This window comes from Saccoglossus kowalevskii, chromosome 8 (assembly GCF_978046115.1).
Source record: "Saccoglossus kowalevskii chromosome 8, keSacKowa6.1, whole genome shotgun sequence".
Taxonomy (NCBI): domain Eukaryota; kingdom Metazoa; phylum Hemichordata; class Enteropneusta; family Harrimaniidae; genus Saccoglossus; species Saccoglossus kowalevskii.
In genome coordinates, this window is record NC_140648.1 from 29,996,925 (window position 1) to 30,012,585 (window position 15,661).

Below are 15,661 nucleotides of genomic sequence, written 5' to 3' on the forward strand. Positions count from 1 at the left end.
TACTTAGAAACAAATGATAAAATATGCCAATCGTATTGCAGATTCCACAAATACTCTACTTCAAGAAGCATACTAACTTAGATATTTAGATATTTATAGATTTTCCCAAAACGTCACTACAGTTTTTTCGCGGCTGTCAGAAAAAGAAGATTTATTTGGACAAATGATTCATATTAATTGACATTCAACACGGTCAGTACCTTCTTTGTCCGGTAATTTGTGACGTAATAAAGCTGTCAGTATGGTATGTTGATTAGGGCTGCAACGATCATTTCTTCCAATCCACCGCCGCAAAGTAAAAATAGAATAAGCAAGTTGTTCATATGCAGATTTCTACAAAGGATTGCTAAGTATTATGCTGTTGATTTCATATTATTTGACCAATCACAATCCAGGCCGGCTGATCATGATGCTCTTCAAATACAGATCGCAAATACCGCAGCGGCCTTGAACCCAAAACTCATAAAATTATAAAAACCTACGCACATTTGGCTTTACGGGTTTCTTCTTCTAACGTTTACACAGTTTTGGTTGCTTATTTCACATCCCAAAATCCGACCATCGATCAGTTAGTTTTGATTGGATTTTAAAGGTAAACAAACAATAAGTTGTGTTATAATTACTTACACCCCTGTTTTGTTCCCGAAACATCGTATTAGCCGCTCATGTTATTATTTAAATTTGGAATATTGTACTGCTAAACATTTAATTGTCTTTCTAAATTAGTATTATTGTTATTTTTTTGTTTATTGATCATCATTAGATTAGATTTTCAAACGAATTCAGATTTTAAAGTACATTATTTCAGTAGCGCCCTCGACGGCAGCAAATATAAATCCGGCTGCAGTGGTAAACTAATTTGAGTCGAACAGATGTTATGTTTTTCAACGTACTTTATTATTAAATTAATATTATATTAATATTGTTTCACGCTGAGTGACACTGTATATGGTATTCACATTGTTACAATAAACATTTAAATATATGCAAAAACCTGTATGTATGTATCGACCTAATTTGTCGAATCACGTTTAAAATAGATAGAATTTCTTCGTACACTTTTTCTCATTTATAACAAATCAACCCTCTCAATTCCCCGCGCACACTGTCTAAATCGTATATAAACGACAAAATAGATGTTTTAAAAGTGCTTTATTTATTATCGAGGGAAGGTTTAAAGCTTGTTGGTTATAAATCATTACCTATAGAGGGAGCAATAGAACGTGTCGTTTTACAGCAGTGAAAGGTTTGTTTCAGGCGTGGCTATGAATGGATTAAGTCGTGCAACGTCCGATACTTAAAAATGACGGTAGCCGATGTTTCTATGGGAAAATTGATCGTCGCTGTTAATAGGATGGCAAACCCCACAAACAGATTCATTCTATTTGGTTTTCAGCGGGTGTGAGCGCTGTGTCGTTAGGATACAGTCTACTTGCCGTCATGGCTTCTACTAAACCTGGCTGTTGTGTACATCAAAGTGGTTGGCATTGTGCTGAAGCCGAAATTACAGTGAAAAGGTTATTGGGATTGTCCGCAGCCACGTTTTTCTTACCTATTGCGACTACTATATTGAGTGCAATAGCTATTTCAACACCTCATTGGTTAGTTGGGACGGCTACTGTGTATCTACCTTCAAATGACAACACATCTGAAGTGGTGGAGGACACGATAGTTGTATTAGCACATACAGGGCTGTTTGAGAGCTGTGATACTTCTTTTTTTGAATACGGTTTAGTAACTGACCCAGGTAAGCGTTTTAGCATCTCAATATCATGACGGGGAAGAAAAACAAAACAACCGGGAAAGGGGGGGGGGGGTAGTATGCGCTTTCAATGACGCAATTGGAATTCAGAATGCATGTATAAAATTATGTCGCCAGATCCGTCACAGCGGATGAGAATTTCCCATCTCAACGGAACGGGCAATTATGTTCTAAAACTCGGGATTTATCCTATAGAGTCGCCAAGTATGACCTCCAATCACCATCGTATGTAATACTGAGATATATTATATTCAATGCGGGTTTTGTTTGGCATGTCTTTCTTATAATAACTTATTTGCAGGAGATTATAATCGGTTGGGTAATTTTAACATGGCTGTCTTGTTATGGCATAAATATGAATATGCAAATTACATGTCGACCCCATTTGCGAAATACAATATTTTGACACGAGACTATAAACGCTATCCGACCAAGTGTAGGTTTAACTCTCACTTTTCGTAATGATTTTGGAATCGTTCCACACACATTGTTTCGTTGGTTTATCGTTTGACTGCTGACTGGCGGTATTTTCATTATTTTCCAAACACACACTGACTCACATATACATATAATTACATAGAATAATACTTTAATACCAAAAATCAACACTCGTAGAAATGAAATTTCAACTCACGAGAATATGTGATTCTAAAATAATGGAATATTCTGATACAATGTAATAATTTACAAATGACAAGTGTGCGCACACAATATGCTTGAAACTGAAAACATAGTCTACAACGGTTTGATTGGTATTTTCGTAAAAGCACATTGAAAGAAAATTATCATTAAACATCGTAAAAGATTCATGCCATATGCATATATCTGTACTTGGCTTCAAAATTAATCAATCTTTAACAAATCTCATCTGTTGTACGCATGCGCGTTACCCATTTTCACACATACTCTATTAACTTGTAATGCGACTCAATCTCGTACTTTATACAACCAAACAAGTGAATCCAGCAAATGAGTATTGTATTGCGTTGCCATGGAAACCATGGGAAACTATACAAGAATGTTGTCCACTGAGTATGATTCTCGGAAGAACACAAGTCCTATGCTACCGTAATTGCCATGCCTGTAACATAAAGTCTTACAGTATGGATGTGTACACGATTTATTTGCTTCAATAAAATATAACGAAGAGCTACGCATGCGTATTATGAAGTAATAACTGCTCAAATATAAACTACTGTATTCTCGCAGATGTGACCATTTAAAGTGAACAACATTTAAATAGTCCAGTTTTGACTAAATATTCATCGACGTAATATTAGTTTTAAATATGCAATTTTCAGATAAGGAAATAACCTGAAATTGAGAGAGATAAGGATATATAGTTGTTTCTATTCCACAGAGATCGAATGTATAATATATAAGCACACCTTTGGCAACTATGTTTTCCCATTTCAAAGTCTGACCCTACTTGCCAACGAATTGACCTATATATTTAAGATCTGCGTATGCAAAATATTTCACAGACACAGTTACCATTTAATTGTTCAATATACATTTATTTTAATATTATGTTTTAGCCATAGTATTGATTCAAAAACATGGTTCGTTATCGGCGGTGATTCAAATGTTGTAATACACTATCGGAAATGATTCAAATAACGTTTCAATCAGAATTATTCAAATAGTATGTCTCAAACAGCTCTGAACGCTAAAATCAGAAAAGTCAATTTATAAAATATCCTTGACATATTTTTTATTTTTTCTAATGTCACATTAGATCGGTAGGATCTGCTGATGACCTGAATATTTTGACTTGGGGTGTGGGTTATATTTTGCTATAATTATATTACGTGTCATCACTAAACTGTATCTCTTTGTAGACGACAAATGGCATTGCGTGAACATAATGACGATGCTGATTGCAGCTGAAGGTGACTCTTTATCGGGTAAGTTATTACATCCGGGGTTTATGCACCTATCGAATTACTTCGGAATAGGGCTTTCTGGATGACCGCATATATGTTACCATGGCAACCACATATGCATTTCTGAAATGTTTTGCCTTAATTAATTTGTATTAATGTAGTCATACTTCAAATGTTGATTTTTTGGTATTTATTGCACAGTTAATTCTTATCTTTTATCCAAGCATATCAACAGTATTACATCATTCACAGACTGTTCGATAGCCAAAGTTGCCAGACAATTTCCGCTTTCCTGTCTACGTTTCAGATATTCTGTGCAATAGCCAGATATTATGGTGATCTACCGGTTATTTTGCATATCAACGCATAGCAAACTAGTGTAATAACCAGCGAAAATAATTGAATGTAATTATTTAACTTTTGAAATAAGCCGGGTATTTTGTTTTACTGAAAGACTGCATTTATAATGCATTCGCAATCTTTTTGCAATATTATTATTATCATTATTATTATTATATTATAAATATTTTTATAAATAGTATTTTTCTCGTAATGACTAATAACTATAGTACACAACAAATTTACAATCACAATGATACAATCACACTCAATAATTTGGGCGAAAAAAGTCATAAACCAGTCACATTGAGAAGATGGCATGTGAAAACACGTGTAAAACCCACACCTGGAGCTGGTGATGTACTAATGATTGAAATGTACATATGTGAAATAATACTTTACATTTCAATAATACTTACACTATCTTACACAAACATTGAGAAATATTTATAATTTTAGAAGTGAATTATTAATAATTCGGCGCGATGGCGGAAATGGAGAGGAAAAATCAGCACAGATAAAAATCATGGATAAAAATCCTGCAGGGAACAATACAAAAAATCCACAGAGAGAACAAGTTTCACACTGTGTAAAAACAAAATAGACAATTCAAAATGGTAAAAAATAGCACAAAGCTAAGTAAAGAAATAACATTTTTGTACAGTTTTAATAGTCATTGGGTGATTCGAGCATTTCAGACTATTTGCATATACAATAAAACATGTTATACCGCGTCTTCTACACCGATCTGACGCCTATCGCGCAAGGTGTGCCGGGAGTTTGTTCGAAACTTCGAACGTTTCGAAGTCGTTGGACGTATTTTACCGATATAATAAATCATTTCAGTGATTTTTTTACTAAATAATGATAAATGAAACTTAGATACATTGTAGAAATGAGCTGTACCAACAATTGTGCACTCAGCAGCAGTCAGTTTACACCGATAGTTTCTTGGGTGGAGTGCGTTCTACGCGTGATTTTTTTTTCAAGCTAGTTGAAACCTGAAATTACGCGGGAAATTTCGAACTTCAAACACAAATTTTATTATCGTTATTATTTCTTAGTTTCTGCTGTCCCAAAGATTGAATTATGTATGACATGTATTAATATTTCACTCACTAAACAATATTCCACTAAAATAAATGATTAAAAAGCAACTTATATCGTAAAAAGGAATATTTAAGCGGGAGGGTCGTCACCTGCGCACGCGCGGGAATTGAGTCCCAAGCGACGATAACAACACACGCAAAAAACGCAAAGGCTCATGGGTTGACGCTTGTTTGTAAAAAATGACACGCTGTGGCCATCTGACGCATGCGTAGGTGACGACTCCTGCGCTTTAAGTTCTGATTATAAACGCTAGTTAAAAAAGGCGACCAAAATCCGCTGGTAAGGCGTCATGTGACATTGGCTGGTTCCCGCCTCAAGTGTCATGGCGCACCAAGCCACCATTCGCAAGGGAAGCCGGGAACCAGTAAACATATAGGTCTGTGCTGAGACAGCGCGTCATGTGACAACACAACGCCCGTTAATGTGTTTATCATCACGTACATATTTGTTGTACATGTACTATTACTCGGGTTAATGCGGTATTTATGAGTGCCACATATATTTCAACGTATTTCTTTTTTAAATATTGTTTTATTTGCTAATTCTCACAGATATTTTGAAAAAATTGCATATATCATAGTCTTATATAAGAACACAATATCATAGTTGTCATTGTTAGTATTTACAATACACTGCTATACATATAATTATATAATTTTCTTAAAAATAATATTAGTTCGTTAATAACTCGACAGTGATAGCCCCATAATCAGACCACGAGGTTACAGAATTGCAAGCTATTTTGGGCATATAACCGGTTATTCTGCTAATATTTCATGTATTTCTACGTATCCTGCAAGAACACAATAGCCAATCGATTTCAGTCAAGCCACGCAAATGCAATAGCATAATCGTCTAGAAAAATCCAGGAAGAAGCTTATTTAAAGTTTTTGTTAAACCCCATTAGATAAGGTACACAACATTTAATATTTAGAGGCGACGTTTGATGTTCCAAAAGAATGCCTGTTGCGGTAAATCGCGGCCTTAAAACTAAAAAATAACGTCATTGTTTTAATTGGATATTCAGGTGAAATAAAAGGTGCTTTGTTGTATATTTCAATTCAAAAATCACTGTTCAGAAGAACAGTTTTTAAGATAAGATAATTACTAATAAAGAAAATTTACTTAACACTATACCCAACTCCTACATGTTATATATCAAATAAAAGGCAATTTCCTGCAGAAATGTATTCTGCAGGTAGATTTCCAATTGCATGATTGGTTCTCGATATAAGTATTAATATCAACACAGGTCATATTTACATATTATATGCTTGGGCACAAACAATGGTCAAAGGATTGAATAGAACCGCAAAATTCAGGACAAGCAACCATGACCTTAAAATTGAGAAAGGCAGACATAATAATGTGCGGCTGGATAAAAGAACATGTGATATGTGCAGCCAAAATATAGTTGAGGATGAGCAACATTTTGTAATGAAATGTCCAGCTTACAGTCACCATAAGGAAAAATTATTCCTGACTGCACAAAATAAAATTCCAAATTTTGATAAAGAAAATAGTCAGAATAAATTCATTTTGATTATGGCAAACCATACTCTAGCACCAGCCTTAGCTGTCTTCTTAAAAAACAGCTATGGAACAAAACAGCAACAACTATCAGTGTATTAGGCCACATTTTGTGTTCATTCTATATTCTGTATTCACCATTGGCTGCAAATTGTATTTTTTTTGTTTTTGACTTGTTTTTTTTTTTTTTTTTTTTTTTTAGAAAAGTTTTTATTTTTTGTTTTCTTTTTTAGATTGTAGTTTTTTTTTTAATTTCTTTCTGTAAGACCCTTTTTATCCTTTCCTAAGGATTTTATGCGTCTAATAAAATATTCAATATTCATTCCTTTGAGTCTGAAATTTCCAAGTATTCTATAATTTGTTCAAAGAGTGAACAGTCCGCTGGACTTGTAAAATTGTACACTGTGCTAACTACGCTATCGAACCACGATCTCCCGTCGTATTCCACCTACTCTACTTGGGTTAATCGCTGTTGGGCGTGTACGTGACTAACCTTGAGTGTCGCCGGCATATCACGTTTACGTTAACGACCGAGGAAATCCGCATAAAAGTATACTTTTTATAAGGTCACTGTCTGTCGGTTGCTAACACGTACCTATTGATGGAGAAGAACGTATTTGGGAATTGTCTTTTCTGTCGTTAAATGGGTCCTGAGATGCGGAACTCTGTGAACTGTGGTAAAACCACGTTTATTTCACCGTGCGCGCTTTCTGTCGCGTTGCTGACATTTACAGTGACTTTACAGTTACAATATCTCACTTTGTGTCCCAAAAAACATACAACTAAAAGAATATAACTTAAATCGGGATTGTATTCTTTCGCAGGTGATGGAATTTTATTGTCCAATAAAACCCGTTGCGCAGGCCTACTACCAGTTACATTAATTTGTTATTCATAATAGTTTTACATATCAGCTAAACTGTTTTCCTAAATTCAACTTCGTATTTTCATATTTCTAGAAAAATATCTCAAGCTACTCAATAAGTACATGGTGACAGTTCGGAATATTTAATGTCAGAGTTGTCTCTCCTGATTTTGTTACGTGCAAATTGTGGTATTAGGGACCACGTGACAGGGTTGTGTCTTATTCGTCTAATCGTGATAGCGCTAGCAGTACTGTGTCAATCAACTTATTTGTTGCCCGGACCAGGTAGGATTAGAACTCCGACCTACCAATTACAAGTTTGATGTAACAAAAAACGAATCTCTGACATACACATCTGTTAATCTAAATTCAATAATCGTAAAGGAATTTCAATTGTCAAGTACAATAGACATATAACAATAAACAATAAACAATACCCATCTGCACGCATACCTATTACAATGTGTACAGTAGCACTCACATTAATGTACTACACGAGAGAAAATTATCAGTCTCGCAGCAATTAATGTACAAAGTAATTGTGATATATGGCACTGAAGATTAAGTCCAAGAAGTGATATCAAATGTTTGCAAATGTGTGAGCTTATCCCGCCCCACCGGTAGAACATACCATATACAAATCAAGTAGTCAATTCATGAACTGGCCTTCTACATTGAAAAAATGATGTTGAAACAATCTGAGATCATCTGCCAAGTTATTTTGTAACAAATTCACAATATCTGCCATAGAAACGCTTGAATATTGAGATGAGACGTTTTTTTGAAAAAAAACACCTTGATTTAGCTTAGAGGACAGAAACGAGTGCAAGCTCAAAAATATTGAATGAGCTGCGAAATATATACACCATATGCAGGATAGAAAAGGGTATACTACAATGATGGGAGAAAATTGATGATGGTAAAATCCAAATCATATCTTTTATCATATAATCTAATATAAATGGTATACATAGGAACAAATTCAAGGAGGAACAACAAAATATGAGGCAGAACTTTGTTCTTTTTTTTAATTCAAGTTCAGGTATATATTAAGTCTACCAGTGATCGACTGTGATGGTTATTGAGGATATACACATCCATGCCGTGTCGCAATCTGTTTTTTTTACATCCACGGTATGACTCAACTAAGTTTGTGCACAGCAAGTGAACCAAGGGCAGTGTCTCCGATCGCTTTTAGTACAGCTCAAAAAGATGAAGGAAATTTATTCCACCAAAAAATTAAAATATATTAAAGTATTAAATATATACATTGTACAATATAATAAATATAAATAATGAATGTACGTATACTACTTGTTGGTGGGATTACAGATATTTTTTATTAGAACTTGTTGTAACCCCTGTATTTTTTTCGAAGTCAGAATTTGGTGATTTTTAAAAATTGCTTTAAATTTCCTAACATCGACGACGTTATCGTCGGTAAAGTCGGTTACATAACTTTCTCTTTTATTTGTACACTCCGCTAAAGGTGACCCCTGTAATAGTACCATCATGTGGTAATTTCTTGTTTGTCTTTGTCTTGTCAGAGCAACTGAAGTCTGTGATTGCGTTTGAGATAATAAGCATAGTGGCGGCCACAAGCAGCGGCGTCAGCATAATAGTGTGTTGGTTGACGGGATATCCGTTGGTACTGTTGGTATCTGGGGTTCTTAGTGGTATGGCAAGTAAGTCAATAAATTTCTATACATTTTTATATAGGTCGCGCCCTTTGACGATCATATGTTTTAATGACGTCATGGGTATAATGAAACCTCAGGAGTGTGAATATGGTTTGATCTATAGTGCATTAAAACAAATAAAACTATGTGTTTGAGACACTTTAATTTGAATAATCTACGTCATATTGACGTCACTTAACTCATTGTGTAACTAGATAGTGCGACAATTTTTACGACAGATACTAGTATGATGAAGATCTACAGCACACCTTCAGCATTTACAGCATCACAGAAAAAGTAAAATAAAATACTGAAAAGCTTGGCGCTGTAGTTTTACTGTATTTTAAATCCTGTGTGATATGTCATTTACAACTGCGTTAAAACAACAGTAGTCACAAAATAATCGACAACCATGGATTTATTACTTTATTCAGTATCTAAACAATTACTAGGGTATAAATACCATAATAACATGTACATATAAATCATGAAACCAAAAAAACAAAACAAGTAGAATCAATAGAATATTATAAATTAATCAAAAATAACAGAACATCAAATAAACATGATATGTTTTATGTGGCTACCATAGAAACTTAAGACTTGAGATATTTTGATATAACCCAAGTGCCAGAGAATTGTAATCATAGAATCTATGCAACGCCCAGTGAGTAAACTTAGCTACATTATGAGCGTCTTGTTTGATTTTTCCTGTATTGTTAAAGCGGGGGAGTCGTCACCTACGCATGCATCAGGTGGCCATAGTGTGTCATTGTTTACAAACAAGCATCTACCCATGAGCCTTTGAGTTTTTAGCGTGTGTTGTTATCATCACTTGGGACTCAATTCCCGCGCGTGCGCAGGTGACGATCCTCCCGTTTTAATGTTGGTTATTTGTTACGTCTTCAGAATTAATTACTTTATTGTACTTTTCATCAAAACCTCAAATATGGGATACGATAACAATGAAGATTCTATTCTGTTCTATTCTACAACAGTGTGCTCGTAAAATGTAACCAGTATGCTGTTTGTGGATGGCTGCACAAATATGAATATAGTGCTCTGCAGAAATAGGCAATCTGATAAATCCGACGGTTCTTTCAGTATATGAATATCAGAACATGCGCACATCGTCTCTAATGTCGGCGCCCGGGTAATAAAAAACGACTGGAAGTAATTGAGGAGACATAGATTCCATCGATGTTCACATATTGTTTTGCTTTTTATTTATTACAGGCTTATTTATGTTGGTTGGAAACGCGATGTTTATGATTGTAAATGGTAACGTCGTCGATAAAGAGGATCCCAGTGTAATGGTACCAACACGAGAAGAATGGTGGTACGGTTGGTCGCTGGGCATCGCCTGGACTGCCTTTGTATTATGTACAATCGGATCGTTTGTACAGTTCACAGTCTATGCGGCATTTCAAAAGTACAAAACTGAAAACCCAGAGAGTAATATGAGACTTGTGTACTACTCCATTTCCCATTTTTTCTTGAAGGGTAAACACGCATCCGATCTGCCCACTCCGTCTACATCACAGACTACTCACAACAGCCAGGTATAATCATTATATCACATTTCATATCCCGCAAGTTCGAAATATTTCCGAGTGATTAGCACCATCGTTGCACGTGAACCGAGTTCACCGGCTTGTGAAATATGCCGTCCACTTGGTCCGTATATATAATCGTCGAGCTGCTTACATGTCACTTCGAAGATGAACGGACAGATAATGTAAATGCGAGAACCCTGTGACAGTGTTTCTTCGGCGCCGTACTCGATGGGACACACCATTACAAACTATATGTTACATAACTACAAGTTGATTTAATTTACAGTTTCAATATGTCATTGGCCTCTCAGAGAATAGTTGACACTGATGACGTCATTTATTCTTACTACGTATTATAATTGTGACGTAATAATTTATGAGCAATGAACCAACGCCAGCATACATCATCACGCATATTTGTGTACCATTCGGTCTCCTGACAGTTTCCAATTTCAGTCTAAATCTCAATTTTATGATCTGCAGATACTGATTAGCTTCATCGATGTATTATTATTATTAATTCACTTGTCTCTTTTATCAATTTTCACGTTTTTCGAATTAATCAATATTTTATGCAGAAAATAAATATACAATCCTGATGATAACATCCAGGACCTTATTAATGATGGACACGATTGGCTGTAAATATGCAAACAGTTTTAAAAAACTGCTCATTTCTGATATTTTATGGAGCGAAAAGTTGTAAAGCAAATACAAATACGGGTACCTGAATTAGTTTCATTGTAAACAATGACTTCGTCACAGCTTTGTGATTACCCTTTAGCGCTATGTTGAATTGAACATTGGCCTAACCTCGTACAACGGAGGTTCATTATTCAAAAAACTAGTTAGGGTGTCCTTTTATTACCCCACAACATCAACGTATATTGTCTACATTTGGGCGTATTTGGCGGGATTTCTAATATGATATATGTATAAATTGGAGGCTAAAATCTTGTTTCGTTTGTATTAAGTAAACACTATTATCTTAGCGCTACGTAAACTATTGTTTCCTATGTACTACGTAATCCTTTGTTTCATGTGTACTACGTACACTTTTTTGTCGTGTATATTACGTAAACTTTTGTGCCGTGTGTACTACGTAAACACTTATTTCTTGGGTGCTACGTAAACTCTAGTTTCGCGTGTACTACTTAAAGGTTTGTGTCGTGTGTTCTAGTTAATAAAGTTGTTTGTAACAAGGTATTCAATACCAATATCGTATTCGCAAATCAGCCAAATGATCCCGAGGTGTATACAACTGTATAGACGTTTCTAAATGTTGATTATATGATTTGATTTATCTATTAGAAAAATAGTATACATTTTTTGAAAAATGAAAACACGAAATACGCATGCGCTGTGATGGTTAATGTATGTATCAAAATAACCTCGTCGCAAATGCGTATTAGTGAATGTTTCATCGAATACGTCGTTTTTAGGACATTGCAAATAATAAAACTTAATTACAAAACAACAATATTACAATTAACATCTACACGCGTGTATATGCCGTATATGACGCCCATCGAACACGAAACGGTGCACATGCAACAATATTGCACGTAGATGCGTCACAATCCTCGCGCCGCGTCGGCTCGATGTGGGTCTCATATGACGTACACATCGCTGGTAAAATACATTGTTTTGTTTCGACGGTATTAAATACGTGCTGCGTGACGCATTCACGCGTTGAACACGCAACTCAAGGTATATGAACAATATTTGTGAACAACTATATAAGGTATATAACGTAACATGTTCAAATGAGTAAATTGCAAATATATTGACCCGATGTAAGTAGATATGGTTTGTTTCCTGTCATTATTTATTCGAAGTATGTACAGGATAACTGAATAAACTTTCATATATATTAAAGATCTCACCGACCCTTAACGTCTCAGCGTCCTGTCTGAATTGTGTACCTGATTATGAACTCATATTTAGGCCAGTTTACCGCCCGCCATGTTTAGCTTTAGAGGCATCAATATATTTACAGTTTTGGGGATGCAATGGTAAATCGGTTACTATAAATACATTCACCAATCCTCGATGTTATTATTTAACAGAAATATTTAAATTAATACAATTCCTAAAAAAATCCTCTTGAGAGATATATCATTAAACCACCAGCATATTGAGATATTGGCGTATTTTGAGATAACTAGTATCAGCCATGATGTCAAAAGTTCAAACTAATATGTTGACCTTGCAAATAGTCAGTGGTTATGTAAGTGGCGCAACGGGACATTGGGGAATGTTTCAGACTACACTCCTCTGTAATATATGTAAATACACGCCGTAGTACATATACCCCCATTATTTATATATGTATATACGCCGTAATTCATCTATTCCCTAATATATATATATATATATATATATACACATATATATATATATATATATATAACCACGATTATTTTGACCGTGCGCGCTTTCTGTCGCGTTGCTGACATTTACAGTGACTTTACAGTTACAATATCTCACTTTGTGTCCCAAAAAACATACAACTAAAAGAATATAACTTAAATCGGGATTGTATTCTTTCGCAGGTGATGGAATTTTATTGTCCAATAAAACCCGTTGCGCAGGCCTACTGCCAGTTACATTAATTTGTTATTCATAATAGTTTTACATATCAGCTAAACTGTTTTCCCAAATTCAACTTCGTATTTTCATATTTCTAGAAAAATATCTCAAGCTACTCAATAAGTACATGGTGACAGTTCGGAATATTTAATGTCAGAGTTGTCTCTCCTGATTTTGTTATGTGCAAATTGTGGTATTAGGGACCACGTGACAGGGTTGTGTCTTATTCGTCTAATCGTGAGAGCGCTAGCAGTACTGTGTCAATCAACTTATTTGTTTCCCGGACCAGGTAGGATTAGAACTCCGACCTACCAATTACAAGTTTGATGTAACAAAAAACGAATCTCTGACATACACATCTGTTAATCTAAATTCAATAATCGTATAGGAATTTCAATTGTCAAGTACAATAGACATATAACAATAAACAATAAACAATACCCATCTGCACGCATACCTATTACAATGTGTACAGTAGCACTCAAATTAATGTACTACACGAGAGAAAATTATCAGTCTCGCAGCAATTAATGTACAAAGTAATTGTGATATATGGCACTGAAGATTAAGTCCAAGAAGTGATATCAAATGTTTGCAAATGTGTGAGCTTATCCCGCCCCACCGGTAGAACATACCATATACAAATCAAGTAGTCAATTCATGAACTGGCCTTCTACATTGAAAAAATGATGTTGAAACAATCTGAGATCATCTGCCAAGTTATTTTGTAACAAATTCACAATATCTGCCATAGAAACGCTTGAATATTGAGATGAGACGTTTTTTTGAAAAAAACACACCTTGATTTAGCTTAGAGGACAGAAACGAGTGCAAGCTCAAAAATATCGAACGAGCTGCGAAATATATACATCATATGCAGGATAGAGAAGGGTATACTACAATGATGGGAGAAAATTGATGATGGTAAAATCCAAATCATATCTTTTATCATATAATCTAATATAAATGGTATACATAGGAACAAATTCAAGGAGGAACAACAAAATATGAGGCAGAACTTTGTTCTTTTTTTTAATTCAAGTTCAGGTATATATTAAGTCTACCAGTGATCGACTGTGATGGTTATTGAGGATATACACATCCATGCCGTGTCGCAATCTGTTTTTTTTACATGCACGGTATGACTCAACTAAGTTTGTGCACAGCAAGTGAACCAAGGGCAGTGTCTCCGATCGCTTTTAGTACAGCTCAAAAAGATGAATGAAATTTATTCCACCAAAAAATTTAAATATATTAAAGTATTAAATATATACATTGTACAATATAATAAATATAAATAATGAATGTACGTATACTACTTGTTGGTGGGATTACAGATATTTTTTATTAGAACTTGTTGTAACCCCTGTATTTTTTTCGAAGTCAGAATTTGGTGATTTTTAAAAATTGCTTTAAATTTCCTAACATCGACGACGTTATCGTCGGTAAAGTCGGTTACATAACTTTCTCTTTTATTTGTACACTCCGCTAAAGGTGACCCCTGTAATAGTACCATCATGTGGTAATTTCTTGTTTGTCTTTGTCTTGTCAGAGCAACTGAAGTCTGTGATTGCGTTTGAGATAATAAGCATAGTGGCGGCCACAAGCAGCGGCGTCAGCATAATAGTGTGTTGGTTGACGGGATATCCGTTGGTACTGTTGGTATCTGGGGTTCTTAGTGGTATGGCAAGTAAGTCAATAAATTTCTATACATTTTTATATAGGTCGCGTCCTCTGACGATCATATGTTTTAATGACGTCATGGGTATAATGAAACCTCAGGAGTGTGAGTATGGTTTGATCTATAGTGCATTAAAACAAATAAAACTATGTGTTTGAGACACTTTAATTTGAATAATCTACGTCATATTGACGTCACTTAGCTCATTGTGTAACTAGATAGTGCGACAATTTTTACGACAGATACTAGTATGATGAAGATCTACAGTAAACCTTCAGCATTTACAGCATCACAGAAAAAGTAAAATAAAATACTGAAAAGTAAAATAAAATACTGAAAAGTAAAATAAAATACTGAAAAGTAAAATAAAATACTGAAAAGTAAAATAAAATACTGAAAAGTAAAATAAAATACTGAAAAGTAAAATAAAATACTGAAAAGTAAAATAAAATACTGAAAAGCTTTGCGCTGTAGTTTTACTGTATTTTAAATCCTGTGTGATATGTCATGTACAACTGCGTTAAAACAACAGTAGTCACAAAATAATCGACAACCATGGATTTATTACTTTATTCAGTATCTGAAACAATTACTAGGGTATATATACCATAATAACATGTACATATAAATCATGAAACCAAAAAAAACAAACAAGTAGAAT

General features: G+C 34.6%; 1 protein-coding gene across 1 annotated transcript; it reads left to right on the top strand.

Moving 5' to 3' along the window:
• Positions 1–1,414: 1,414 nt before the first annotated feature.
• On the top strand, positions 1,415–12,623 carry LOC146739520 (uncharacterized). Its single transcript, XM_085502990.1, has 4 exons — positions 1,415–1,747; positions 3,604–3,669; positions 9,040–9,177; positions 10,408–12,623. The coding sequence occupies exons 1-4, from the start codon at positions 1,441–1,443 to the stop codon at positions 10,737–10,739; spliced, it is 843 nt and encodes a 280-aa protein (XP_085359116.1). The 5' UTR covers positions 1,415–1,440; the 3' UTR covers positions 10,740–12,623.
• Positions 12,624–15,661: the final 3,038 nt, after the last annotated feature.